Raw genomic sequence first — 24426 nt, forward strand, 5'->3', positions numbered from 1 at the left:
GTTAGCTAACTTCTTCTGAGCTCATCTCGTGTCGCAGCGCTTCAGCGTTGGTACCGGACACGTGCCGCTCGTCCAATTGATCCCAACGGCGTCTCGGGGGATCTGATGGAATTTTTCTAAAGCTCTTAACCATCCGCCGCCAATCCGACCTTTTTAAGCCGGCCGGCTCAAAGGCTCGCCGTATGGATTTGAATGAATGAATCCGCTGCTGGCGGGGGGAGGGGTGCGCTTGTTTGGATGAGAGACACAGATTGGATGTTTATTCCCCGTCATCCCCGGACCCTCTGAATGAAGAGGCAGCCCGGCCAAGGCTCCGGTATTAACCCTCGCCGAGGTCGCGCGTCTTATATTTCATTCACGATCGCCGAGAGGATCATTGAGGTTTAAGCCGCACGAGCTCACGGCCACGTGCGTGGAGCCGCACGTAGCGCTCGCGCCGCCAGATATTTCATCGCCTGCCACTTCAGTGGCACCGCGAAGGCCCGCGGGTGCGATCCCATCCACCAACAAAGAGGGCACGCGTCCTTCGGCGGCGGCGGCGGCCTTCGCTTCACGGCTGCAAACGTGCCGTCCTTACGTTCATGCTCCTCCTTTCTCGCCCTCTTTATAACCTCTCGGCCTGTGCAGCTTCTCACTTTGCTACGTAGTGTCGCCACTCTTTTTCTTAGGGTTTCGATTCAACTGATTTTGCTCCGGTCTGACAATTTGGTATTCTATTTTTTTGGGGGGGTTACAACTACTTTTAACACAAAATTTCCACCCCAAATAGACACACCTGAAAATTCAGCGGGCGTACTGGACGTTTTTCTATTTATGACGCTTCATGTCCGTCCCGTGCCCCTAAGTGCCCACTGAACCGACGTGCCTCTTTTGTTTTATGGCCTGTGGTCTACAAATCCTTTTTTTCCTAAATGGAAATGATTTTTTTTTTTTTTTTTTTACATGTTGCTGTGGAGACGCCAAATGTTAGGCTGAATTTGAAAGCCGTCTGTTCACTCATGATTAGACGCGCGTATGTTATTTTGACCAGAACTGACGCTAACCGAAACGAATAAAACTTAAAGTTAAATTCCGGTGGTTTGGATCAACAATGCACCAAATAGCTCCCTCGCCGGGGCTCGGGGAGCCAGCTCACGGCCCCGCCGCTCGGCAGAGCTCACTCGTCACACTCTGCGTCAGTTCCCATCGGAAGAACCCATCCAAAAATTCTACATTATTTACGGTCAAATCCGTATGGAAGTTTTCCTCAGTCTTCCCGATCAACCGATACTGCTATTTCTTCATCAAATGAGGATAAATCCAAGAAATCAGCGCCGGGCATAATGGTGTCCCATTTCATCGGCACCTCACACGTCACATCCGCGCATGTAGGTCATGTGACTCGCCAAAATGGCGGCGCCCCTGAATATTCGTAATTGTCAATAATCTGCTCAAAACCAAACCATTAAATGAGAGAGGATTAACATCACATTTTCAAGGTACAGTACATATTACATGAGCTATTGGATACATTGTAGAGCCAAACCACCGGAATTTCCCTTTAAGTTTACCTTCCTGACCGTCTTTTTATTGACACCAATGATCAGCTAACAGGCTAAGGTGCATATCACAAACGTTTGATTTCAAATCCAAATTTCAGGTTTTTCTCCTTTGCCGCAGATGTGCTAATTGGTCATCTGCCTCTCGCACAAAAAGGAAAGTAAGAATGTGGAGTTTGGAGAATATACAAAGGCCGATTGTACCTTCTGCCATCCTGTGGAGGAGCATTTAAACCTTTCACTGTTTGTCGCGCGCATTGATTCATAATCAAAAGTACGTTTGACACATTGCTGGACCGAGACTTTATGAGGCCTTGAACAGAATTTGATTGGGTGGTGTTGAACTTATTTTTGACAAATACCGGGAGCCGCAGTTCACTTCTACCTTTGGATTGCTCTATTTTCAGACCAATTTAGCGAAAATGGATCGAAATGAAAATTTGCTGATGTCTCTCGCGCAGTGGCGCAGTTGTTGTGAAGCACTCTCAAGCCCCTCTGAATTGCGCAGAGGTATTTCTACGCATGGATAACAGTTCAAATCACACTTTCAATTGCCGGTTTGATTTAAAAAATCAAACAAAAAAAAAATTGTTAACAGTTTGACCCTGGAACACGGTTTGATTTAAAAAAAAAAAAAAAAAAAAAAATGTTAACAGTTTGACCCTGGAACACGTTGCTTCTATTTGCATTGCTGTTTGTCTTTTGAATCAGGATCAGCTTTTTTGGCCACGTGTCTAACAACACACAAGGAATTTGTCTCCGGTAGTCGGTGCTGCCCCGGTACGACAATGAGAACAAAGGACAAGAGACATTACGGATGTGCAAGATGGAGTCTTCTTCATTTCGAGCAGTTAAGAGTGCATCAACGGCCCACGTGATGTTGAGCTTACCCGTTCGCAGTTCCCGTTATACAAAATGTTCGTCCGTCTTCCCAGAACTTGTTGTCCTAGTGAGCGCGTCCACAGTGTGCTTGGTACCAATGTGCAAATGATGAGTTGTGAAACGTAGGATCTGCTATGTATCGTGTCCCCACGTTGAACGTCCCAGCGTGCCGTCTCAACCAAGCACCTCGTGACCCTGCTAAAGTGCGACACAAAAGCCTCCGACCTCAGTCGCACTCCGGCACTTAACGAGCATTTCATATCGCCCCCTTCGTCCTTCGGCTAAATGAGATCGAGTAGAAGGTCTCAGTGGATCAAAAGCGCCGCACAACACAAACAACAGAGAGAGAGAGAGCAGCCTAATCCCGCAATTAGTGTAATGGCTCGCCGTCACTTGTTACGGGGCGTTCAACAATAACATGTTTTCCCGGATGTGTTTTTTTTTTTATTTTTGTCTGATAAAAACAACGCTGAACCTTTTTAGCCATAATTCCAAAAGTTACATTTTCTGCAGGGGACTGTTGGACGACCACCTGGCACGTGCTTCACAGCCTGTGTGGAGTTCCTCCCGTGTCCCCCAAACATGTCTGGCTGGTTGATGGAAGATTCTAAATTGCCCATAGGTGTGAACGTGAGTGTAAATCAGCTGCTGTTTTTATTTGAATTGTTTTTGATTTCCAGATGGATTTGGGACCTTTGTCACCGTGGAGCAAATTATGAACAATTCCAAGTACATTGCTATTACGTCTGAACACAACAATATTCCGCAAATAATAGGGTGTGCACATTTGTGCAACCACATCATCACAGTTGTTTAGCTTGACTTTCACCTCTCAAAAATGTCCAACAAGATTTGCACACGTCAAAGATCACATTAACGATGGAAATGTATCCTGTCTTTTGAACAGGGGTGTGTAAACTTTTGTATCTACTACATTCTCTCTTCTTTTTTTTTTTTTTTGCCCAGGAACGTTTCTAATTGGAAATGTGCGACGATCTTTGGCGGTTGTGGGCAGCGCGCCGCTGACGAGGAACAAATGCGGTGACACGTGAGCGGCGACCTTCGTCGACCTCGGCGAGAGCGCCCCCCAGGGTCCGTTTCAGCGTCCGGGTGCTGGGTCATTCATCAACTTCCACTTGGTACTTTTCCAACGGGTTTAACTTTTCAAGATTATTTATTTATTTACTTTCTTATTCAGGAGCTCATGTTATTATTATTATTATCATCAGAGTCTGCTTAATTTGCCAAATGCTGCATGTTACAAGGCGCAAGGAATTTATCTCCTGTAGTTGGAGTATAACAGCAACGAGCCTCCATGACCAAATATACATTTAGGCTATTTAAAATATATATATATATATATATTACATATTACACATCTCCAGTGTGTTTGGTTTCAACAAAGCCTGCTTAACAATGTAGCGAAGTTGTGGACACGCCTGCGTATGATCTAAAAACGATGCGATCAGCCGTGAGCCCGACTTTTTGGATCTTTTTCCTCGGAAGTTCTGCGGTTCTGTCAGCATCTCTCGATGGCACAGAGTAAAACATGATGTCGGGCTTTTATGTGTTGGCCTTCAAGTTGATCAATTGTAGCGAGCCAGCCGCCCGACAAGCTTGGTTTTTTTTTTTTTTTTTTTTTTTTTTTTAATGGAGCGCTGCGGCAGTGTCCATGGTAACAAGTAAACAATAAGCGGACTTTGGTTTGTCGAGCGGCAGCCAACACGAGCATTTGTGCGCTTTAGGAAATAAACAGCGCTGGTCGCAATTAATGGAAATAAAGTCCAACATGTTAAAAACAAAACAAAAAAAGAATATAGAAAGGTATCTGTCAGGAGTGGGATTTGAACCCACGCCTCCATCGGAGACCAGAATTCCCAACTGACTGGAAGGAGGAGCTCCTTGAGTCTGGCGCCTTCGACCGCTCGGCCATCCTGACTGTCGCTTGGACTCTCTGTTGTCGTCGGCCCAACCACGAGGACGTGAGCACTGTCACGACCGACGTGCAAAAGATGATTCGTGAAAGAAAATAGCAGGAAATATGATTTCCTTCTGGGCGGCACAGTGGATCAGCTGGAAAGTGTTGGCCTCACAGTTCTGAGGACCCGGATTCAATCCCAGCCCTCCCTGTGTGGAGTTTCCATGTTCTCCCCGTCCCCCGTGTGGCTTTTCTCCGGTTTCCTCCCACATCCCCAAAACATGCTACAATTATTGGACACTCTAAATTGGCCCAAGGTGTGATTGTGAGGGCGGCTGTTTGTCTCTCTGCAACCAGTTCAGGGTGCACCCCGTCGCTTGCGTGTTGACAACTGGGATAAGCTCCAGCACTCCTGCAACCCTTGTGAGGATAAGCGGCAAAGAAAATGGATGGATACAGATGAGTGACATTTTATTTCCAAAAATATTTGGCAACAGCAAATTTTTAAAATGTAACCTGTAGTTGTTTGATTGGTAATTCCTTAGTTTCCTGAAAGAAATGATTGTTTTGTTGCATGTTCCAAACTTACGTTCATATCTTAAAATGGCACCCAGATGGACGATATTTCACAAACAAGTTCTCTTGGGGTGTGTTTTGCTGAAGAAAATGAAGCAGCCAAATAGGTGCAATATGAATCCATTTTTGGAGCGACTGAGCACGCCGCGATGTCGCTGCAACGACGCAACGGAAGACTCAGTTCTCTGCTGTGGAAAAAGAGGGGGCGGACTACAACGAGACAGCGTCACGATGTATTGTCGCTGTTGGGTGAAATCCCCCACCACCAAAATGACAACTGCGTCGGTTTTCTCCGGGTGGGCCCCCCGGTTTCCTCCCACATCCCAAAAATTCATTGGACACTCTAAAATTGCCCCAAGGTGTGATTGGGAGTGCGGCTGTTTTGTCTCTGTGTGCCCTGCGATTGGCTGGCGACCAGTTCAGGGTGTACCCCGCCTCCTGCCCGTTGACAGCTGGGCCCTCCCCGTGACCCTCGTGAGGATAAGCGGCTAAGAAAAGGGATGGATGGATTGAATTTTATTCTTATGTTATTGTTTTTAGGTCCACAATTATGGAATAAGTGGATAAGGGCATATTATCAATACTCCAGTTCCATCAATTTAAAGGTGCTGCACCGGTCTAATAATAAAATAAAATAAAAATAAAACACAAGCTCATCAAAAAAAAAAAAAAAATTAAGGACTGCAGGGGAGCCTGGTTGACAACATGGCGTCCAAAAGACCATGTGACATGGATTTAACCAATGACAGAAAAGTGTTGAAAGCGTTCACGCTTGCTTTTTCGTGGCTTTGGTGGGGGGGGGGGGGGGTCCACTACAACGTTTCACTTGAAAATGGTGAATAGAAAATGTGTGTTTGGGGGGTGGGGGGGGGGTCACTTGTACCTGACCCATTTCTACTGAAAGGACGGATCATCCTTGGAGCTGCTTTGTCTTCAAGCAGTTTTCATTCTCTGGTCCCTGGACTGGACTGGACGTGAGGACCTCGAGAGATTTCAGAGCTCATGTTGTACCTTTTCAAGTCCAATTGTTAGCCGGCAGCCCCCGTGTGAAAAAGAACATTCGGTGTGAACGACACATTGCAGGCGTCGCCGGTTCAAATCCAGCCAGCGCTTTGAAGGCACTCAGGCCTACGTCGTGCCATCATTTTTTTCAATGCGCGTACAGTGAATCTCTGCGGGCCATTAGTGCGCCCCCCCCCCCCCCGTCCTCCCGACCACCCACGCCCCCCACCCCCTCCTCCCGCGAAGACCTCGTCATATAAACACGCAGGGAAACCCCGGCAAGCAGTGGAGGATTAACTGAGAGGGTCGACACATGATTCGAGACTCGGCTCGCCTGCAAATGCAGTGACTCGAGCCAACTTCAACTAAAGCAAAGCAAAGCAAAGCCTCTCCGGGACTAAAAGAAGCCCCAGTAGCGAATCGTTGCTGTGAAGCGTCTGTGATCTGAAACGAGTCGGCCATGCTGTCCAGCGTGCGCCGGCACAGCCTCCGGCTGCAGTCGGAGATCCACCGCTGGAGCATCTGCGAGCCGGCCGCGAGCCGCCTGATCGCGGACGGCGCGCCCGCCTGCATGTGCCGCTCCAAGTCGTGCGCCAGCTCCGCCGGAGACTCGGACGGAGGCAGCGGGCGGGCCAGCCGCTCCTCCTCGTCCGACTCGGTCCTCTCCGCCGCCGACGCGCTCAAGCCCTACCGGGTGGCGCTGCTGGGGGCCGGCGGCGTGGGCAAGAGCGCCTTCGCCTGCATCTTCTCCGGCGCCGCCGACAGCATGGACAGCGACGACTGCGAGCTGTGCGGAGGTGAGAAATCGCAAATTGCGTGACACGAAAATCACGGTCGCGGCCAAGTTTCGCAACGTCTTTGCGGGTTTTCCTTTTTTTTTTTTTTTTTTATTTTTTTTACTGCATCCAACCGAAAAAATTTCTTGATGCAGGTGCTTACTTACCGGATTACGAATAGACATTTTTGGCAACGTTGTCACGTGGCGCAGGAAGGCGCCATCCTTTGCGCTACAAAACCAAAAAGTTGCCTTTTACATCCATCCATTTTCCCAGCCGCTTATCCTCACAAGGGTCTTGGGGAGTGCCGGAGGCAGGGTACACCCTGAACTGGTCGCCGGCCAATCGCCGGGCACACAGAGACAAATCAGCCGCAGTCACAATCACGCCTAGGGACCATTTAGAGTGATTGATTGATGTCGCGTGTTTTTTGGGATGTGGGAGGAAATCGGCGTGCCCATCCGCAGAAAAACCCACGCAGGGATGGGGAGAACGTGCAAACTCCACACGGGCGGGTCCGGGATCGAACCCGGGACCGACGCTTTCCAGCTGCTCCACCGTGCCTCACGTGAAAGCTACCCAAAAATATAAACACACAAAAACGTCACCACTCGCAAACATGGAAACTTTCACACATCCATCCCGCCGCTTTCCGAGCCGCTTATCCTCACAAGGGTTGCGGGAGTGCCGGAGCCTGTCCGGCCCAGCTATCGCCGGGCGGGTGGCGATGGCAAAGAAGCGTTCGAATTCTCTTTCTCAGCTCGGCGTGCAACCGAGAGCAAATGCAAAAGATTTCAAATGCGTCGACGTTTGACGGATTTTGTTGTTTTCGTCAGATGAAGTACGTGAGAGGGAGCTGGAGGTGGACGGCGAGGCAACAAGCATCACGCTGTTGGACACCTGGGACGCAGAGGTGAGTCAGCCGCCCCTGGGGGGGGGGGGGGTCTTAATCCCACCCACAACGCCCGTCTGTCTCCCCCCCTCCCCCCTCCCCCAACGCAGAGCGCCAGCGACGTCGGCTCCCTGCAGTCGGCCGACGCCTTCCTGCTGCTGTACTCCATCACCGACCGGGCGTCCTTCCTGCGGGCGTCGGAGCTGCGCATCGGCCTGCGCCGCCTTCGCCCCGCGGGGCGCGCGCCCATCATCCTGGTGGGCAACAAGTGCGACCTGGTGCGACGCAGGGAGGTCTCCACCAACGGTGAGAAACCGCAGGTTCCACGCCCGGGGAAGGGTTTTCACAAAACCTTTCCAATCGATTCACGCGCGAGCTAGCGAGGTTACATATTGAGTTCCATAAAAGACTAATAAATCCACTTCGTCCGGCATGCGGGGGTAGAAAACAGGAAATGCAATATTTTGCTCATATTTTGGCGCTTGTTGCTAATTTTTCCCACTGGATGGCGCTCTGCCAACAACGTTGATGACCACTTAGCACTTAGATGACCTCCCGAAATTGTTGGCCCGTCAGGATTTGACGGCTGATGATGGAAAGTTTTCCTGATACAAGGGGGAAAAAAAATGAATACCATTTTTTTTGAAAAAGCAAATATGAGAATCTCCGGGTGCCAAAGTGCAAGTAGTGCGCTGCGCTCCTTCAGATATTTCTCCTATTGCTTTATTTGCCTCTTTGTGGGAAACTAACAGATCATAGTGTTTTTTTTTAATTTTATTTTTTATTTTTTAATAATTGTGTCTTCTCGCCACTCACTCGTTATGTTGTTGCATTGCACCAGAGGGACCTGCGAGCTGAAGTTCTGGGCCGAGGCCTGCATTTTGCATTCACACAAAACGTCTGAATTTGTGAACTTGACAGAACGATTAAGTCTTTAGCGCACTTGTTTATACAACTGTAGAAGGACAAAAATTGTTACGATTTCAATCATCTTTAAGCAAATGTTATGGCCCCCATTTGTTGCTCTGTCTTCATGACGAATGTCCAAAATGTCATGAAAATGTCCCAAATTTATGTTCCCCCCCCGATTTTTGTCCTCCAGAGGGCCGCGCCTGCGCCGCCGTCTTGGACTGCAAGTTCATCGAGACGTCGGCCGCCGTGCAGCACAACGTGTGGGAGGCTTTCCGCGGCGTCGTGCGCCAGCTGCGTCTGCGACGGCGCTGCCGGGACGCCAAGCGCCGCCCCCGCCGCGAGAGCCTCCCCGCCAAGGCCAAGCGGTTCCTCGACAAAATGGTGGCCAGGAACAATCCCGGCGTGGCCTTCTGGCTCAAATCCAAATCCTGCCACGACTTGTCGGTCCTGTAGGAGAAGACGCGGCGGGACTGCGCGGGAAGGCGGCGACGAGGTGCGTTCGAGGAGGCTCGGACGGACGACGTTCGCCATCAACCGACGGCGCCGACGCGTGCGTCTTTCAGAACCTCTTCGTTTGGATGCGTGCAAGTGCCCACAATGGCGCCTTTGGAGGGGAAAACAAGCCGCGGCGGACGAGGCCACGCAAAACGTGGAGCGCGCGCACACAAAAACCACTTTCACGCGCAAAACTTTTTGAAAAAAGAAGGTTAGTGCGAGCTGTCACTTCTTTTGTTGTGTTAAAGGTTAACGCTGCGTGCGTCGGTGTCGGGTTCACCGCTGGACAATTGTGCAAATAACGAGGGACAAAAAGAGGTCCCGGAGGCTGACCGGCCGCGACTCCAAACCACCCTTCTGAGTCGGCCTCCTTTAATTGGTTTCTCAGGTCAAAAGGTCAAAAGGTTGCGAATTCAAATGGGGGAACAGATATTAATACGGATACAAAAACAAATGCTACAGTAAATGTTTCTTCAAAGCTTCAGCAGTGTCCTGCTAAACGATCCTCAGCAGGGCGTCCGATTTGAAATACGTTTATGGCTTTTCGGGTGTCGCTGGGTCACACACCCGTTCGCAAAGAGAATCGTTCGGGCAAAGGGGATGGAAAGAAATGCACGATCAAATTAAAATGATAACGGGCTGTTATCATTATTTCTACGCGTCGGTTATTTCTCTATGTCGGACATTTTTGCTGTGTGAAAGTTAATTCGATGAGCGCGTGAGAGTCGGAGGTCATGATGTGGAAAAAGTCTTTCGGGGGTTTGTGGTTTTTTTTCGGGGTGAGCTGCACGTCAGTGTTTTTGTGTTTACAATACATTTGAGAGATTTATTTTGTATGGGAGAAGAGAGCGTTACAAAGCGGCTGTTACGGCGCAACTTGGTGTCATCTTGCCGCTCAGCGTGTTGAAATAAAACAAAACGAGAAGAAAGTCTCCTTTGTGCGTTTGTTCCACACGACTTTTTTTGTTTTAAATTATCTTTACGTCCACGCAAGTGTTACAGCGCATGAGTCACGTTTGAGACAAAGGAGCCGTTCCGTGACAAGCCCTGAAAATAACGAGCCGGCCATGACTCCTTCCTTCCTTCCTTCCTTGGTTTCCTTCCTTGGTTTCCTCCTTCCTTCCTTCCTTGATTCCTTCCTTCTTTGCTTCCTTCCTCCCTCTCTACCTTGCTTCCTTCCTTCTTTCCTCCTTTCCTTCCTTCCTTCCTTTACTTCCTTCCTTCTTTACTTCCTTCCCTCTTTGCTTCCTTCTGACTTTCCTTCCTTCCTTCCTTGTTTGCTTCATGCCTTCTTTCCTTCCTTGATTCCTTCTTTGCTTCCTTCCTTCTTTCCTCCTTCCTTCCTTCCTTCCTCCCTTTCTCCCTTCCTTCCTTGCTTCCTTCCTTCCTCCCTTTCTCCCTTCCTTCCTTGCTTCATTCCTTCTTTCCTCCTTCCCTTCCTTCCTTCCTTCCCCCCTACCATCCCCTTCCTCCTTCCTTCCTTCCTTCCTTCCTTCCTTCCTTCCTTCCTTCCTTCCTTCCTTGTTTGCTTCATGCCTTCTTTCCTTCCTTGGTTTCCTCTTTCCTTCCTTCCTACCACTCTCCCTTCCTTCCTTCCTTCCTTGCTTGCTTCCTTCCTTCTTTCCTCCTTTCCTTGCTTCCTTCCTTCTTTCCTCCTTTCCTTCCTTCCTTACTTACTTCTTTCCTTCTTTGCTTCATTCCTTCATTCTGTTTTTGCATCCTTAATTCCATCTTTGCTTCCTCCCTTGCTTCCTCCCTCTCTCCCTTCCTTCCTCCTTCCTTCCTTCCTTCCTTCCTCCCTCCCTTCCTTTTTTCCTTTCTTCCTTCCTTCTTTCCTCCTTTCCTTCCTTCTTTCCTCCTTCCTTCCTTCCTTCCTCCTTTGATTCCTTCCTTCCTTTTTTCCTTGCTTCCTTCCTTCTTTCCTCCTTTCCTTCCTTCCTTCCTTCCTTCCTTCCTTCCTTCTTTTTCCTCCTTCCTTCCTTCCTTCTTTGCTTCCTTAATTCCCTCTTTGCTTCCTTCTTTGCTTCCTCCGTTGCTTCCTTCTGACTTTCCTTCCTTCCTTCCTTCCTCCCTCTCTCCCTTCCTTCTTTCCTTCCTTCCTTCCTTTTTCCTTTCTTCCTTCCTTCTTTCCTCCTTTCCTTCCTTCTTTCCTCCATCCTTCCTTCCTTCCTTCCTCCTTTGATTCCTTCCTTCCTTTCTTCCTTCCTTCCTCCCTCCCTAACCCCCCTACCCCCCCCCCCCCCCCCCCCCCCTTCCGGCGATGACTCCAGGGGGGCGCCGGATACGTCGCGGCGAACGTCGAAAAGATCAAACGAGCGATCTGGAGCTCAAGGCTTGAAGGGAGATTCGGGTCACGGCGTGAAAACCAGTCGGAGATGTTGCCACGGTAACGCTCGCGTGATTTATGGAGAGCCGCGGGAGCCTTGATCGACAGCTCAAGGTCCACGTACTAGTACACTCGCTAGTAAGACAACACTGCAGTAGTGGTCAACTGCTTGCTACTAGTACAACTAGCGGTATTTATGCTAAGTGCACAATTACGATATTGAGTAAAAAAAAGTGCACTAGTGGACAACCGTTTGCTACTAGTGTTTCACGGTGCTCGTACTAATAGCTCACAGTTTAGCTTCGCTAGCCTTGTCCTACCAGTGAGGCCAAAGTGGATACTAGTACACGGCCCCTCGGTTAGATTGCGAGGGCACGGAATAAATGTTTTGTGTTGGAGAGCAGACGGTGTTTGCGCGCCGTGACGTAATCGGGGCGAGCTGGCGGCTCTGGCGCAGGCGTCGACGGCGCGAGTTTGCGTGCGAACATTTTGCGAGGCGCCGCTGACTCATTGGCAGGCTGCGCAGTTGCGGATTCGCAGACATTTTCGCCGGCTTCTTCTTCTTCCTCCTCCTCCGCAGGATGTTTGGCAGAGAGCGATTGCGATGTTTTGACGCGGAAATAAAATCCACGCGTGACGGGCAAGAGGCGTCGATCCAAACCGTTTTTGGGGGTGCTGATTTTTTTTTTTTTTTTTTTTTGTATTTTGACCACTACAAAACTGGTGTGAAACCCCCCCACGTCGATCACAGCTCGCGAGCCGGCAGACTCGAAGCAAAGCGAACCTTCCGGTGACTTCGCCAAATTCGCTTTGAACCGGAATTCGTGGCTAATATCAGCGTGATTATAACCACCAGGCCCAATTTTTTTTCCCTTTGCCGGGTCACTTTTTATGTCGATAGGTCAAAGTTAGCTTTCTCCAAAGTTGCCGGGAAAGGTCAAAGGTCGTCTAACGGTGCCACGGTGCTTTTTGTAGTTTGAATGCGAAAATGTCATTTTTGATATTGAAGTTCAGGTGCGAGCGCCGAACGAACCGAGTGGCTGCCGTTAGCCTTCTTTATCTTTATTTTGATCATTTCTTCCCACATTCGGTTAATTCTTGAAGTTTTTCATGTTTAATGTTTCATTTGTGCACGTCTACCGTGGCATATCTGTTTTTTCATTTCGATATTGTGTGCATGTAAAATGTGTCCTCGCCACGGGAAAACTGTTAGCGCTGCTCAACTCAAATCTCGACTCTCAGGAGTCACGGTCAGCGGTCCCCCCCCCCGAACGACCGCGGCGCGACTGATGGCAGGTCAGCCCTCGGCTCTAACGGACAATCCGACATGAAGCGAAAGTTGGGGTCAAAGTCTGACCGGGAGAAACTTGACTTGACTCGGGAGTAAGAATTTCTCAACATTTGTCTTCCTTTCGTGCGAGCCGACAAAATGATTTCGAAACACCGTACACGGGATGACAAATTGCGTCGTGTGACAGCGTTGCGACATATATTCTTTATCCTCTGTGAAGAACGACTCGTACTGGGGCTGACTGTGACCGTCTCCACGTGGGTGTAACACTGCCTCCAGCTGGCTGTGGGGTGCACAGCAGACGACCAAAAACGGCTAGAAAAGACTGAATACAGTCAATACAATTTCATTATCAATTCTATGACTGTATGCCTTCTTTCCTTCCTCCCTCCCTCCCTCCCTTCCTTCTTTGCTTCCTCCCTTGCTTCCTTCCGACTTTCCTTCCTTCTTTGCTTCCTTCTGACCTTCCTTCCTTCGTTCCTTTCTTCCTTCCTTCTTTCCTTCCTCCCTCCCTCCCTCCCTCCCTCCTCCCTCCCTCCCTCCCTCCCTCCCTCCTCCCTTCCTCTCCCTTCCTTCCTTCCTTTGTTCCTTTCTTCCTTACTTCTTTCCTTCCTCCCTCCCTCCCTCCCTCCCTTCCTTCTTTGCTTCCTCCCTTGCTTCCTTCCGACTTTCCTTCCTTCTTTGCTTCCTTCTGACCTTCCTTCCTTCGCTCCATTCTTCCTTCCTTCTTTCCTTCCTCCCTCCCTCCCTCCCTCCCTCCCTTCCTTCTTTGCTTCCTCCTTGCTTCCTTCCGACTTTCCTTCCTTCCTTCTTTCCTTCCTTCTTCCTTCCTTCCTTCCTCCCTTCCTTCCTTCCTTCTTTCCTTCCTCCCTCCTCCCCCTCCCTCCTCCCTCCCTTCCTTCTTTGCTTCCTCCCTTGCTTCCTTCCGACTTTCCTTCCTTCTTTGCTTCCTTCTGACCTTCCTTCCTTCGTTCCTTTCTTCCTTCCTTCTTTCCTTCCTCCCCTCCCTCCCTCCCTCCCTCCCTCCTCCTTCCTTCCTCCTTCCTTCCTTCCTTCCTCCCTTCCTTCCTTCCTTCCTTCCTTTTTTCCTTTCTTCCTTCCTTCTTCCTTCCTCCCTCCCTCCCTCCCTCCCTCCCTCCCTCCCTCCTTCCTCCTCCCTCCCTTCCCTTCTTCCTCCCTCCCTCCCTCCTCCTTCCCTCCCTCCTCCCTCCCTCCCTCCCTCCCTTCCTTCCTCCCTCCCTCCCTTCTTTCCTTCCTTCCTTCCTTCCTTCCTTTTCCTTCGTCGACGCCCACGGCCGATCAGCCAATGATTAGATGCAATAAAAAGCGAGTGTTCGGGTTAAGGCGGTTAACGTTTGACCAGGGGCAGGATGCGAGCTCACATCCGTCCGAGCGGCAGCGAGCGTCTGGACCTCTCCCGAGTACGGTGAGTCGCTTCGACCGTCTTCGAGCCGCACTTTGATTTGAATGGATTGAAGAATGTTTTTTGTTGAGTTTTGTTTCTATGAATTGATTTTCGCTTGTCGAGGCCTTCTTGTGTGTGTGTGTGTGTGTGTGCGTGTTGCCGATGTTTCGGTGCGCACAACCTTGGTTTTATGCAAAGAATTCACAACGACATCTCATCTGCCCAATGAGGAGAACCAACCTTTTTTTTTCCCAGTTTTTGTGGATAAATCAAACGCTTACGAAGCGTCCACGCTGTAAGTCGGCCACCGGGGGTGCAACCTTTCGCCTCTCAGAAAACTCAAAGTCACATGAGAACTTCTGAAAAGAGACATCATGCAACTATATGACAATTTTCTAAAAAAAATGATCCCTGACACATTCTAAGCATTTGCGAGGTTGTACGTTTTGGGCCGTCGGTTCCACGCCCCTGCCGTGAGTCATAGAAAGTGAAAATACGCAACTTGGGTGTCGCGTACATATTTCACTCCTTTCGAAAGCAGAAGCAAATCTGAAAATAGTTGATGAAATATGGAGTGCTTGACGTTTCTGACTTAAAATGGAAAAAAAAAAAAAAGGTCATTCAATGTCACCTTGAGCGTCGTCGACTTGGGTCACTTCCCCTTTCGTCGAACGACGTGAGTCACATTCATGAGTGCGGACGAATTATGACTCAAAGCTTTGTTGTGCAACAGATAAGATGTCTTACGAACAATACTGGAATATGGATTTTGTACAGATAAGCACAACCGCCGCGCACGTCATTGCTCCGTTAGGTCCGCCATCGGAATCAAAAAATGTTGCTGTTATAATTTCTCAATGCGCTCTCGTGTCGCTGTTTTGTCTTCGTCCGATTAAATTGTGCAGGCGTACCTAATAAAATGTCTGGTGGGCGCACATGAGGAGGAAGAGGAACCATATTTGGACATTTAAACTGGAACTAAGACAGGAAGACCGTGTGACTCCTCCCGGCCAATCAGCCAACAGGATCGATGACAAGAAATTGTTAGCATTTAATCACACAAAATAAATGCAACGTCTAAATTATAATAATATTTTAGCAAAAGTCAAATTATTTTAAAAAATTAATTACTGCTAAAAATAACAAGAATAATTGAAGTATAGGAAATGTTGCCTATAAATTGAAAGTTTGATGCAAATGTCAAAAAAAAAAAACATTTTGGAATTTATTACAGTGAATCAAAGCGATAAACCACTCACGAGTTGTCGTTAATTAGTTGTCCTACGTTGAGGAGTTGGAATAGTTACATTATGATTATAGTCAGGGTTTTTTTTTTTTGTAACCATTGACAACAATAATAATACAATATACAGTAATGCATAATGTACAGTCTATGTTGGGCAGGCGCTACATTTTTCATTCATTCTTTTGGGAGCGCTTATGGCACATCTGTGGAGGCGGGGTCACGTGAGCGACCTCAAATGCAATGTGCCCCTGTTGGCTTGGAACCAGAACCAGAACCAGAACCAGAACCGGAACTGGCTGCCACTTTCCTACAAGAACATTTTTGGGCCCGGAAAAAAAAAAAAAAAGAAAATAGCACCGAAGTCAGCAGAGTTCACATTCCGGTTGACAAATCAGAGTCAAAAAACAAACGTTTGGCTTTGTGAACGTTTCTCCCGCTTGTTGTTCATTTGGCAGACTGCGACGATGACTCCCGTGGCGCATCTGTGTCTCCTGGCGCTCCTGCTCAGCTCCGTGAGTACACTGCATATTCATAAGAAAATGCCCAAACACACGTCGGCGAGGGAGCGAGCGAGCGGCATTTCCGGAGCGCTTGAAAGCGACTCCGGGGCTGATTCAGTCAAGCGAAAGTTGTTCGTTGTCCTTTGTCCCGTCCCGTCGCGTCTCGGAGAGGCCAAACTTTTTCCATGTAATCAATAACTCAACTTGCTTCACTGACGTTTGGGAGGTGCAGTCAAACGTTTCTTTGTTCCACTTTGACCTCTGTTCCACGGTTCTGAGAAAACACTCCGAGCGGGCGTGCGGAACCTTTTTCCATTTCGTCGAACCGAATGTTGACGCAATGTCAGAGTGAGCGAGGAACCTGCAACCAAGCAAAAAGAGGAACAAGTCAGGAAAAGCCTACTAGAACACTTGAACTTTATCTGGGAGTCGATGAGAGAACGGTGGCAGGTGTGAGCCGACCGGCGTTTGACAGTCGATCACTTCATTCTAAACACCGACACGTTCCCGCTTTTGCTTCCGTGGGAGGGTGTGCACATTTTGGCAAGCACGCGATCTCCTTGATTTATTCTCACGTCGCGACGTATAGTTATAGGAACGGCCATTTGCTATTCCGAGCAGGTCGGCGGGTCCAGCCTGGACGCCAAGAAGGTCCCGTTTGAGAATGTGGTGCTGGAGGTGCAAGAGGCCACGCCCGTGCCCTACGCCCTCTGCCAGGTAAAACGCACGCTAATTATTTCGTCTTGAACTATGTTTATCCGGTTTTTGGGTTACGGGGTGGGGGTGTCTCAGTTCCAGGTGAGCCACCCGGGCGTGGACGCTTTCCGGCTGAATGGCGAAGGCAGCGACGCCATCAAGATCTCAGCCGACGGTTGGCTGTACTTGGACAAACCTCTGGACTGGTCGCCCAACGACAACTACCTTGTCGCGGTAACATATTTGCATGTTCAGTTGTTTACTGGCCAAAATTGACGTCTGCGTTTATATGTGCGTTATCGTTGGCTTATTATGACCTCTGCTAATAATCTGATGCATTCTCGCTATACACGGTCAAACCGAAAATGTACACTTGCGCCGTCATTATGACAGCAAATATACTGACGAGATACCTACAAGTTAGCTTCGGCCTCTGCAATTGCATTTCCAAAATGTACGCAGACAGCCAAGTTCTGCTGAGATTGCGGCACGTACGTTTGGAATTTCTTGTCTAAGGGTTTGGACAACCCAACGGCAAACCTAACCCTCGTCGGTTGCAGATTTATGCCGACAGAGGGACCCCAAACGACGTTGTGCCTTTCCACGAGAAATTGGAAAAGCTTGCGCAGCGATCCAACCGGTCACTCTGGCCGACGTTCCGATATGATATAATGGCCGCCTCTCATTGGCGCTGTTGTGCGCTCGTTTCCAGGTGGAGGCGTTGGCGCACGACGAGGTCGCCGAGGGGCCGATTTACGTGACCCTGAACGTTCTGGACGTCAACAACCACGCGCCGTACTTCAACCAGAGTTACTACACCGCCGTGGTCCGAGAGAAGACTCCGGCAGGTGCGCGTTCAGCTGCCACCAAAGGACCGCCGACCTCGACATTTTGTTTAGCGTAGACTTCTGGGTACAGTTGTACCCGAACGAAAGTTTCAAGATATTCCGCGTGATGGCGAATGTGCTAAATGGAACTTTGAAGTCGAGAAAGTGAACTTTCCCGACGCCGCTTCCAGGTGTCCCCTTCGCTCGCGTGTTTGCGTTGGATCAAGATGACCCCAACACTCCCAACGCCCAGCTGACCTACAGCCTGGTCAGCCAGATCCCCAACCGACACAACACGGCGCTCTTCCAGGTGGACCCCGAAACGGGCGAGATCTCCGCCAGCAAAGAAGGTCGGGAACTCGCCTCGGACTTTTCACGCCCGCGGCCCGCCAGGGTGCCCGATGTCGCGAATCTGACGATCTTGGGTAGCGATCTAGCAGGGCCAGAAACCAGAAACCAGATTACACAAGATCCTCTCGCGCGAGCAAGATTAACACTGATTGGAGGCAGACTGCCCGAATGGGGCCGGTCAGATTGGACACGACGGATTGGTTGGTTAATAAAATACATAGAAATGTTCTGTTTTTCCTAAACAAAAGAATAATTTATGGTCGTTGTTGATTTGAATTATTTATGATCCATTTAATAGAGAATTCTTTCTTGCAATCACTCATAGCCATCAGAACAGGATTTCTGATAGCGTAAATTCTCGGCGGCCCGCAGGCCGTACTTTGCCCACCCTTGTGTTGGACGGACAAACTGTCCCAATTGTCAAACTTTTATTAATTCTCCCAAAAAAAAAAACCTTTGAAGTGGTCCGTCTCTTCACGCGACACCAAACGTCGATTTTAGAAAAACGCCAAACGTCGCGTGACCAAGTGGAAATGTTTCAAGTGCACGTCGTCCGTTTTGTCACAGGCGAGCACGAGATCGAGGCCAGAGCGACGATCCGCTTTGACGACGGCGACAACGCGCTCATGGCGAGGTTCAAGGACTACTGCCCCTCGCCGAGCGTCCCCTACGAAGAAAACCCTTTCTTCACCTGCGTGGAGAGAGCAGGTGCGTGTACAACTCTGTACTCTCAAAATAAAAACCACGCTCGTATCGCAAAACGCCGATAAGGCCGACTCGTCGCTTGCCAAATCGTATTTCCCCATCAACTCCTTCCGTGGCCTCAGAGACCAGGCGCCGGAACCTGGACCCGCTGGAAGACCCGGACTACACGTTAATCGTGAAGGTCCAGGACATGGGCGGCGCGTCCGAGACGGCGCTGAGCGGCAACGCCAGGGTCCACATCGCCGTGCAGCCCAACCTGTGGGTCAGCCCCGGCACCATCACCATCCAGGAGCACCTGGAGGAAAACTACCCTCAAGTTATCGCCAAGGTGAGGAGAAACCGCGCTGGAGGGCGACCGCTCAACCGTGACCCGTTTATCCCTTTATGCCTTTAGGTCCAGTCCAATGAGCCCGGCGCCATCTACAGGCTTGTGCAGAAGGATCGAGAGCTGAGGTTCCCGTTCCAGATCACGCAAGATGGAGAAATTCTGCTTACGGAGGAGCTGGACAGGGAGGAGAAGGACATGGTGAATGGCAATAATGCTAAAGGGAAAGGGAAAAAAGGGGGAAAAAGCGTACGCCCCACCTTTGGAGGTTCTCAATTTGGCAGCCATCTTCAGCTCGATTTTTGTTGCGTGCAGGTGTTGTGTTTTTTTTCCCCCCAACTTTGGTTCACTTGCGGATAGTGTCATTAGAGGGCGTTCGGGCGTTGTCTCCTTGAATAAGACAACAAAGGAGAAAATGGAAGAGCAAAATAGAAATGTTGGGTGAAGCGTGAATCGGCTTTGATTCGAATCGCCACTCGAGTCGGTAAAAACGATCTCCGCGTGAAGAGGCGTCCGTTAGCTTAGCTCCCAGGAGCTGCGCGAATGTTGGCGGAAGCGTCACAACCGAAGCCGCAAAAGAGGTCATACGACGGCGATCGCGGCAGAATCAATCGGGGAAAGTTCGTGAAAGATGACGAGGGCCGTCGGGTTGCCAGCCAGCGGGCGAGCTAGCTGAAGATCAGACCCGATTAATGCAGAACTTGAAGAAAGTCCAAAGCAAACGATCTGTTCAGGTTTGACGTTGAGCTCTCACGCCTGCCGCTGCAGTACATCCTGGCGGTGATGGCCGAGGACGAGGACGAGAACCAGATGGAACCTCCCTTGGAGATCCAGGTGGTGGTGGAGGACGTGAACGACAACGCGCCCGAGTGCGCCCAAGACGAGACCGTCCTCGAGGTCCAGGAGGACGAGCCTGTAGGTGAGACCTCCGCGGCCGTCATCCGGGCCAAACGTTCTTCCGCCGTCCTCGCCAACGCTCCCAAGAGCAGTTCGCCGCTGTGTCTCCAGGCAGCGCGATCGGACAACTGGACGTCCACGACGCCGACGAAGCCGAGACCTTGAACGCCCTGCTGACGTACGCCATCGTCTCCCAGCGGCCGTCCACCTCGCCCGAAGCCTTCGCCGTCGACGCCGCCTCCGGGCGAATCCAGGCGCTGCGCTTGCTGCGGCGCCGAGACCAACAGGTCTACAGTCTGGACGTCAGGGTCAGCGATCCAGGTAGGGCACAGCCGCGCACGCACATGCCACGCAATCCGATGTAATGACGACGCGCTCCTCGCTTTTGTCCTTCAGCGTACAGTGTCATCTGCAAGGTCGTCATCAAGGTCATCGATGTCAACAACGAAGTGCCCGTGTTCGAACAGAATGACGTAAGCACAAAAACCTTGCCCCGTGCAAAGCCACCAATAATTTTTGTGCACAATTTCTCATGTCGGACGTTTACGTGCAGTTAAGCCTTTGATCATTTGGGAAACCCAAATTCATTGGCAATATTTGGCTCAATTCGAGACGAGCTCGTCTCTGGATTTGAAAGCACACCAGAAACGCACAAAGTTTGACTGCGTAACCAGAAATCCGCCAGAAAGCGGTGACAAAGCGGCTTCGGGGTAACAAAGTCAACGCTGCGGAGCGGCCGTCGCGGGCCTGATCTCAAACGTTATGAAACACGAAAAGGCCCGTCCGAGCGAGGCAGCCGACAAACTCAGTTGCAACGGGCCCAAATTCCTGACAACCATTGTCAGAATCTCGTGGAAGGAGATCGGCGGGTCCTCATGTTCTGCGTGCGCGTCCGTCGGCCCAGTACGGCAGCTTGACGGTGGCCGAGGACGCCGCCGTGGGCCAGACGCTGCTCAGCGTCAGGGCGTCCGACGCCGACGACGCCGACACCGGCAGCTCCTTCGTCGAGTTCCACATCTCGGCCGGCGACGACGACCAAGCGTTCGCCGTGGAAACGGACGGAAAAGGCGTCGGCCACGTGGTCATCGCCAAGGTACAAACTTTTTATAGAAATGTCATTGCTTCAAAATGATGCTTACGTAACAGCAAGTGTTGCTGTTGAGAATTTTTATGCTCAATGTTGTCCAGAGAAGCTTTTCAGTGGGCCCAATCCGGCCAATTGGCTTGAACGGTTTCATTCATTTTCCTTTTGGTCGCGGGCCGGCAGCCTTTGGACTTCGAGAGCTCGCCCTCCTACAAGTTGAAGATCGACGCCCGCAACCCGGAGCCTCTGACGAGCGGCCTGGAGTACGGCCCCGAATCCAGCGCCTTCGTCTCGGTGTCGGTCGACGACGTCGACGAGGCTCCGGAATTCGGGCCGGACGTCTCGGACGTGGCCGTGGCCGAGAACGTCACCGGGGGGGCCGTGCTGCTCACGGTGGAGGCCCGAGACCCCGAAGGGAAAGACATCCGGTAAAAGACACAAAACGCAAATTGAGAGGACTCCGGTGAGTTATGCGGTTGCTGAGTTCGTTCACCGACGGGTGACCGTGTGACTGCGTGACTTTGTCGGTCGTTTGTTTTGGGAGTTCGTCAAAGGATTCCTTCAAGAACTGAGTGACTTTGTTTACGAGTCAGTTTACGGAAATGAACTAGTGAGCGATGTAGCGAGTGCGTTAACTCACTAGTGCCTTAGTTCACGTGACTGACCGAGCCACCGTTGCAGTTTATCCGCGTGAGCTTCAGGCGCCTTTGCAACGAGCGCTGAGCTGTCGCGTGCGTCCGACAACGTGAATCGAGCGACCCCAAAACGCGGCACGTGCGCGTCCATCAGCGAGTCATCAATAATTCCCGGCGCTCGTTTTGGGCTCGGGCGCGTCAGCTATTGATGAGTTTCCACCGACCGGATGGGAAAAGTGACGGCCTCGCCGGCGTGCGTTCTTGCCGTTTGTGGCGCAGGTTCAAGCTGGAGGGCGACGCCGCGGGCTGGCTGGAGATAGACGAAGCCACGGGACAAATCAGGACCAAAGACAAGCTGGACAGAGAGACTATGGAGACCTTCGACGTCACCGTCACCGCCTACGAGAAGGGTCAGAGACCTTTTTAAGATGATCACTTGTTTTGTGGTGCTCTTGCAACGTTAGACTGGATCTCACCGTAGTTGGAAGTAACCCCTTCAAACAAAGTCGCGTTTTGCTGCAATGCAAGACATCATCTTGTCAAGCCTATCCCAGCTGACTCCGGGCGACAATCCAAATTGCACCCTGGACCGGCCGCAGAAGACGAGCGGAGCTCTAAATGTCGCGTTTGACTCCGCAGACAACCCCGACAAGTTCAACCAGCGCGTGGTGTCGGTGAGGCTGCTGGACGTGAACGACAACAGCCCCAAACTGACGGAGACGCACGCCTTCATGTGCCTGCAGAAACCCGAAGAGGTGTTCCTCAGGGCTCAGGACCGGGACGCCGCCCCTTTTTCGGAGCCCTTCACGTTCGCCTTCGCCCACGGCAAGAAGTCCCACAACTGGGAACTGCAGACCGTCGACGGTACTGAAACGGCGCCGAGCGACTTTGCGACGTTCCCGCAGACGCGTTTCCCATTGTGTTGTGTCCGCGTAGGCGCCACGGCGAAGCTGATCCTGAAGAAAACCCCCACTGAGGACAGAACCTTCTCTCTGAACATCAACATTAAAGATAACGCAGGAATGGGGGTCACGCAGTCCTTCGAGGGTCAGTACCGCCCCGGGCGCCGAGCACGATGACGCCGCTTCCTTTGGTTTCATGAAAATGATTTCTCCGCCCGCCAGTGCAAGTGTGCACGTGCACGGAGTTGGGCTACTGCTACGTGGCGCCGGCCGAGCACGACTTCAAATACGGACCGGGACTCACCATCGGCATCCTGGTGGGGGTTTTGGGATTCTGCGGTGAGTTGGGCCGACTTGGCGCTTCCGTTTCTCCTCCTCCTCACTTTCTTGATCGACGCCGCCGCTTGGCTGTTTGCAGTTCTGGCCTTCATCGTAGCGGCCAAGCGCTCCAAAAAAGGCGGCAAAATCAGCGACGAGGCGGAGAGGAACGCCTTGATGTAGACACCAGCGCGCGTTTCTGCTTCTTTTCATGGCACGCGAGGACTTCCTTTCTTTGGACACTGAGAAGAAAAAGTTTGCCTCGTTGCCGCCAGTCGTCATTTTTTTCTTCTTGAGAATGTTGTGTTTGCTACATACATATAAAGCTTCATGAATAAATTAAAAGACGTGATTAAATGTTGCCAAGCAGGATGACTCATGTCAGGTGGCGCCACCCTAATTTATTGACAATTTATTGATTGATGGCCCCCCCCCCCCACAATCTCTGTGTAAACGCCTTTGACATCAAAATGTCGAACGCACGAATGCAGAGAAAGTTGTTTCGGGCAATCACTCCAATGTTTTTCTTAATAAACAAAAAGACGCCGAAGGCGCTATTGCGCCCGTTATGACTGATGCTGTCCTTTTGTGTGTGCGACAAAAGCGTGAGCCTGCGGGTGATGTAACACACACATGCACCCACGCGCACACGCACACCTCCCCTTTCACCGGGGGAGCATCGCGTCCACATTGTGACATTCGCAGCCAAGACACCCCGGTCGGTCTTTTACGGTTGATTCCTCATCCTCCGGATGCCGCTCTGACACGCGTCTCACCAGACGGCCGGGGAGAGAGCGTTGCGCTAATTTATTCATTTTATTTTGCTATTGTGCCTCTCGCGACGCAAAGACGGCGCTGACAAAGTGGACAGAAGCGAAACGAACGTCGTCGCGCGCGAGGCAGCGTGTGATGTCGTGCCACGTGGCGTGTCTGCACTTTGCCGTCCGTCACTCGTACCCCATCAACGTCGTCCGCGATGCTCGAAACACCGGACTGAACTTGACGTTTCCTCACGGGAATCCGAATAGAGCGTTCCCCCCGCGAGATTGCGGTTCAACTTTGGCTTCATTTCAGTTGGGAAAGGGAAAACATCACACATCATCATGTAAACCAGGGGTGCCCAGACTTTTTTTTTTTTTTTTTACCCCAAGATCTACTTTTCAAGCAGCCAGCCTCTCGTCAGCTAGCGATGACGCGGTACCGGTTAATGATGATGATGCTCCCAAACCGTTTTAATGTTGATGTTCCGTTGCGTCCTGTCTTTAAAATGCAGAATTAACTTTTTGTGCAGTGTATTGTCTGCGCTTTCATCCTGGATCAGGCTGTGTCAAGGTGGAATTTTAACATGACACACCATCTCATCCTGCACTTTCTACTTCGCCTTTCCCACCCGCAAAAGAGAAAATCTTGTCCACTTTTTTTCTTCCGATTATTCACATACTCCGACAGTCATTGCATCTTAAAACAACAGCATTGCTTTTTTTTTTTTTTAACTTTTTCCATTACTATCGAAAGTGAACACAAGCAGCACGTCTAGCTCGTCTTTGCTCTACGTTGCCCGGACTGCGTTGCGAACTAAAGAAGCCGTGGTGGACGCTGTCATTATAAAACACATTGATAGGCTGCGTAAGTACTCGGAACATTTGCTATGGGTGGGTTGCGCGTGACGTCACGCTTGTTCATCCGGGTACTTGACCGCCATTGTTGCAGACAAGCAGTCGGCTGTCCGTCGTCATCATGACAGATTTTAGTTGCGTCTACGCATGTGGAAATCGCGGAAACAGAGACATTTGGAAGCCATTTTTCCACGTCCCAAAGATTAGATTGCATGAAGGAGACGATCCAATGGAAGTTTATCGAAAGAAACGACGTGCAGATCTGCATCAAGCTCGAGTCCACAAGGCAAATGTTGATTTGAAAGTCTGTT

General features: G+C 50.6%; 2 protein-coding genes and 1 non-coding gene across 4 annotated transcripts; 2 read left to right on the plus strand and 1 right to left on the minus strand.

Annotated features, from left to right (window-relative positions):
* Nucleotides 1–4249: 4249 nt before the first annotated feature.
* trnal-caa (transfer RNA leucine (anticodon CAA)) lies at nucleotides 4250–4359 on the minus strand. Its single transcript has 2 exons — nucleotides 4322–4359; nucleotides 4250–4294 (listed from the first exon to the last, which is right to left on the minus strand). It is a non-coding gene; the product is annotated as a tRNA-Leu (tRNA).
* A 1342-nt stretch (nucleotides 4360–5701) lies between these two features.
* Nucleotides 5702–9908, plus strand: gem (GTP binding protein overexpressed in skeletal muscle). Its single transcript, XM_061820302.1, has 4 exons — nucleotides 5702–6713; nucleotides 7529–7605; nucleotides 7695–7890; nucleotides 8687–9908. Exons 1-4 carry the CDS (start codon nucleotides 6377–6379, stop codon nucleotides 8947–8949), a joined length of 873 nt encoding a protein of 290 aa, XP_061676286.1. The 5' UTR covers nucleotides 5702–6376; the 3' UTR covers nucleotides 8950–9908.
* Nucleotides 9909–13967: 4059 nt separating this feature from the next.
* cdh17 (cadherin 17, LI cadherin (liver-intestine)) lies at nucleotides 13968–22860 on the plus strand. Of its 2 annotated transcripts, XM_061819988.1 has the most exons (19): nucleotides 13968–14034; nucleotides 15715–15771; nucleotides 16381–16476; nucleotides 16552–16689; nucleotides 17168–17303; nucleotides 17474–17632; nucleotides 18201–18341; nucleotides 18461–18666; nucleotides 18733–18864; nucleotides 19432–19582; nucleotides 19672–19881; nucleotides 19957–20033; nucleotides 20465–20653; nucleotides 20828–21072; nucleotides 21559–21689; nucleotides 21919–22143; nucleotides 22216–22326; nucleotides 22404–22520; nucleotides 22600–22860. In XM_061819988.1, the coding sequence occupies exons 2-19, from the start codon at nucleotides 15724–15726 to the stop codon at nucleotides 22680–22682; spliced, it is 2595 nt and encodes an 864-aa protein (XP_061675972.1). In that variant the 5' UTR covers nucleotides 13968–14034; nucleotides 15715–15723; the 3' UTR covers nucleotides 22683–22860. The 2 variants fall into 2 exon arrangements, with proteins under 2 accessions (XP_061675972.1, XP_061675971.1); XM_061819987.1 differs by lacking the exon at nucleotides 13968–14034 and having other exon boundaries at nucleotides 15345–15771.
* Nucleotides 22861–24426: the final 1566 nt, after the last annotated feature.

This window comes from Syngnathoides biaculeatus, chromosome 5 (genome assembly GCF_019802595.1).
Source record: "Syngnathoides biaculeatus isolate LvHL_M chromosome 5, ASM1980259v1, whole genome shotgun sequence".
NCBI lineage: Eukaryota > Metazoa > Chordata > Actinopteri > Syngnathiformes > Syngnathidae > Syngnathoides > Syngnathoides biaculeatus.